This window comes from Contarinia nasturtii, unplaced genomic scaffold, assembly GCF_009176525.2.
Source record: "Contarinia nasturtii isolate CC-2019 unplaced genomic scaffold, AAFC_CNas_1.1 Cnas_scaffold_5709, whole genome shotgun sequence".
Lineage (NCBI taxonomy): Eukaryota > Metazoa > Arthropoda > Insecta > Diptera > Cecidomyiidae > Contarinia > Contarinia nasturtii.
Window position 1 is genome coordinate 1 of NW_022202978.1, and position 2,945 is coordinate 2,945.

At 32.7% G+C, this 2,945-nt stretch overlaps 1 protein-coding gene across 1 annotated transcript; it reads right to left on the bottom strand.

Annotated features, from left to right (window-relative positions):
- Positions 1-1,060: 1,060 nt before the first annotated feature.
- LOC116351547 lies at positions 1,061-2,431 on the bottom strand (the record flags this gene model as incomplete). Its single annotated transcript, XM_031783671.1, has 2 exons — positions 2,339-2,431; positions 1,061-2,255 (listed from the first exon to the last, which is right to left on the bottom strand). Coding segments are annotated over exons 1-2 (1,246 nt in total), but the record flags the coding sequence as incomplete, so codon positions are not given.
- Positions 2,432-2,945: the final 514 nt, after the last annotated feature.

Sequence of the window (2,945 nt, forward strand, 5' to 3'; positions counted from 1 at the left end):
TAAGGCAGAAAACAGTGAATTTGTTGAGAATTATTAACATTTCCAACAGAATTCATGCATTGAATTTACTCAATGATATATAGATTGAATTTCGGATAGAATGTTGATTGTATTGTTTTATAATTAATGGTTATTGTACAGCAATGAATATTTTGAGACTAACAACATTCATGAATTTTGATTATAATTGAAGAGAATAATGGAATTTATTCAATGGACGATACATTTGAAAACTGGAGAATTCATTGACAATTCAAACGATTTGGAAATTCATTGCTAATTTGGAAAGTATTTAAATTAATTTGTACAACGGAAAGGGAATGGATTTAATCAATTTTTCAACATTTTTCGACTTTTTGGAGGAGTTTTATTAGAAAATTGTTGTTGTGTTCGCAGTACAATATTTGATGAAAGTCCCAATCGTACCCTGATATCTGCCAAAGAAGACGTTCAAACAAATTTCTTAGATATGGTTACTACAAATTAAATTCCCTTCAACTCATCTTTGGATTACAAGAACTCCACGTGTTTGGCATTTTAATTTAACACGAGCAAACTAAATTACCTATATTTATATTTCTTTTACCTATCTCCTGCGTTTTTGGTGTTTTTTCACTGCGCAACAAATTCCAATCCATAATTTTCACAAAATGTTTCACAATATTTGTTCAATGATTTGAAGGTGGCATGTGAAGCTCAAAAAAATTCAATTGTGCACACATAATGTAAATGGAAAATAACTGAGTGAATTTGGTATAGAAATAAATGTGAATTGGATCACTTGTGGCAAGTGTCAAGACTTATTTAACAAAATATTTTCACGCTTAATAGACCTGACGACAAACAAAAGCATACCTTTCACATTTTCAGCGTAATAAAAATACTCCTCATCTTAATTTAAAGATATTTCAATAGACATTCGGTTCAATTTAATAAGAATAATCATATTTGACTTACGAGTCATACTTGTTTCAGTTTATTTTTATCGAAATAATTAAATATTGTAATAAATTTCAAGACAATTTATGAGCCGTTCGAAAACACTTTTTTCATCAATTACGTTTAAATATCGCGAAATCTTCAGTAGTTCCTTGACTGAATGTCCACGCTGGCATTTTTTTCTTAAAATACTTATTGACATTATTCATTTGAGAAAAAGATTTCTTAAAAGATGGACTATTTTCAAAGCCATTTGTACGAAATTCTTTGACCTTATTTAATTCTTTAACACATTTAACGATATCATATCTACACCTGCTATCCACTTCCACTGAATCCAATTGCTCGAAATGATTGATAAAATCCGCAATGCGATGGTCAATTATATTTCCGCGCAAAACGAGCTTTTTCAGATTCGGCATATCAAATGATAAATCTCCAATTAAATCGTTCGTTTCATTAAATTTGACATCGAATGTGGTCACTGATGTCAAATTATAGATACGATCAATTCGTCTGAAAAATTCGCTGTTAACGTATTTAATTTTAAATATTTGTAGACGATTCAAATGGTTCTCAACTGCGCGAAGCGTCTCTGTTGTATGAAGATTGAGAGCAAGAGAGACTTTGGATAATTGTTTATTATTTTTGAAAATGTGTGCGAGTTGATGTTCTTCTATTGAACCAGTGAACAGTCTGATATCTTTCAAATTACGAACATTTGCCAAGCAGTTTGCGTTGGTTAGGCGAACGAAAAATGAGAGCGATTCCAGTTTGGGAAAAATTGAATTCAAATCGAATGTGGCTTTCGTAATTGGACCAGTGTATTTAAATCGTTTCACTTGTGCAAAACGCAGTTCTCCTCTATCATTCGATATTTCATCCCAAATGTTTGAATCCTCAAAAGTATTTATTCTAAATTCGGTCAATTGGTGGGCATATCGTTTGATGATATTTTCGTTTATATCACGACGCATAACGTCACTCATTCCACAGTAATATATATGAATTCGACGTGCGTTTTCACCAAAATGTTCGAAAAGTGATATTAGTTTGGCACGGTTTCCGGTTTGAATACATCGCTCGCCATTTTTATAATATTCAGAGGTTTCATTTACTTCATCCGGCATTATCGCAATTATACAATCTCGGAATAGTCGGCTCATTGCATTTTTCACCGCACCCGGGGACACGTGATTTTGCACTGCTAGTTCCACCGCTTTAATACCACCTTCGTACAATATATCTTCAATTATATGATCCGGCAAATCGGGATTTATAGTAACTGGATTGTTTGTACCTTCGCAATGGATTATCTAATTTTGAATGGAATTGTTTTTGAAATATTCGTGATAGACTGTATAATATTTTGCATATAAATATTTGAATGAAAACTTACAAATCCTTCGAAAAAGATTAAAGCCAGAGCTAATACGTGGAGAAAATTCATTTTTTCGTCTTCAAAATTTACTGCTTACAGACTTAAATGTCAAGACAAACTGATGACTTTACAGCTTTTTACATCGCTTTTTATTCATTTCAATTGTATAACATGTCTGTGTACCAGTAGTTGCTAAGAGATGTAGTTTGGAATTTCTTGCAAATATTTCAAAATAAGGAAACATTCAAAAGATCTGCTTTATATAGAAGATAAATTCTTATTTGTGCTTTAACGTATAGTGAACAAGATGAAAAAAATGAATAAACAGACTGTTTCTCTCGATTTTTACTTTTCCGCACACACCTAGTGTGAAAGGGGAAAGTATTGCAATTGGTCAAAATTTACGAAACTTCAAAAACATGTTTTCTGGACGTTTCTGAGGTCAGAGAACCCGAATCAGGCCGTTTTGAGCATGGTTGTTGTGGGTCTGTTCCACGTCGTACGTTGTCCGCCGTACGCAAAATTTGTCCATCGATTTTCTCACCACCCAGAAAAGTTATTTGAAATCTGACTTCACGGGATGATTGGGGGTCCCCAGGAATAGAAATCATCAGATTTTGAGCGA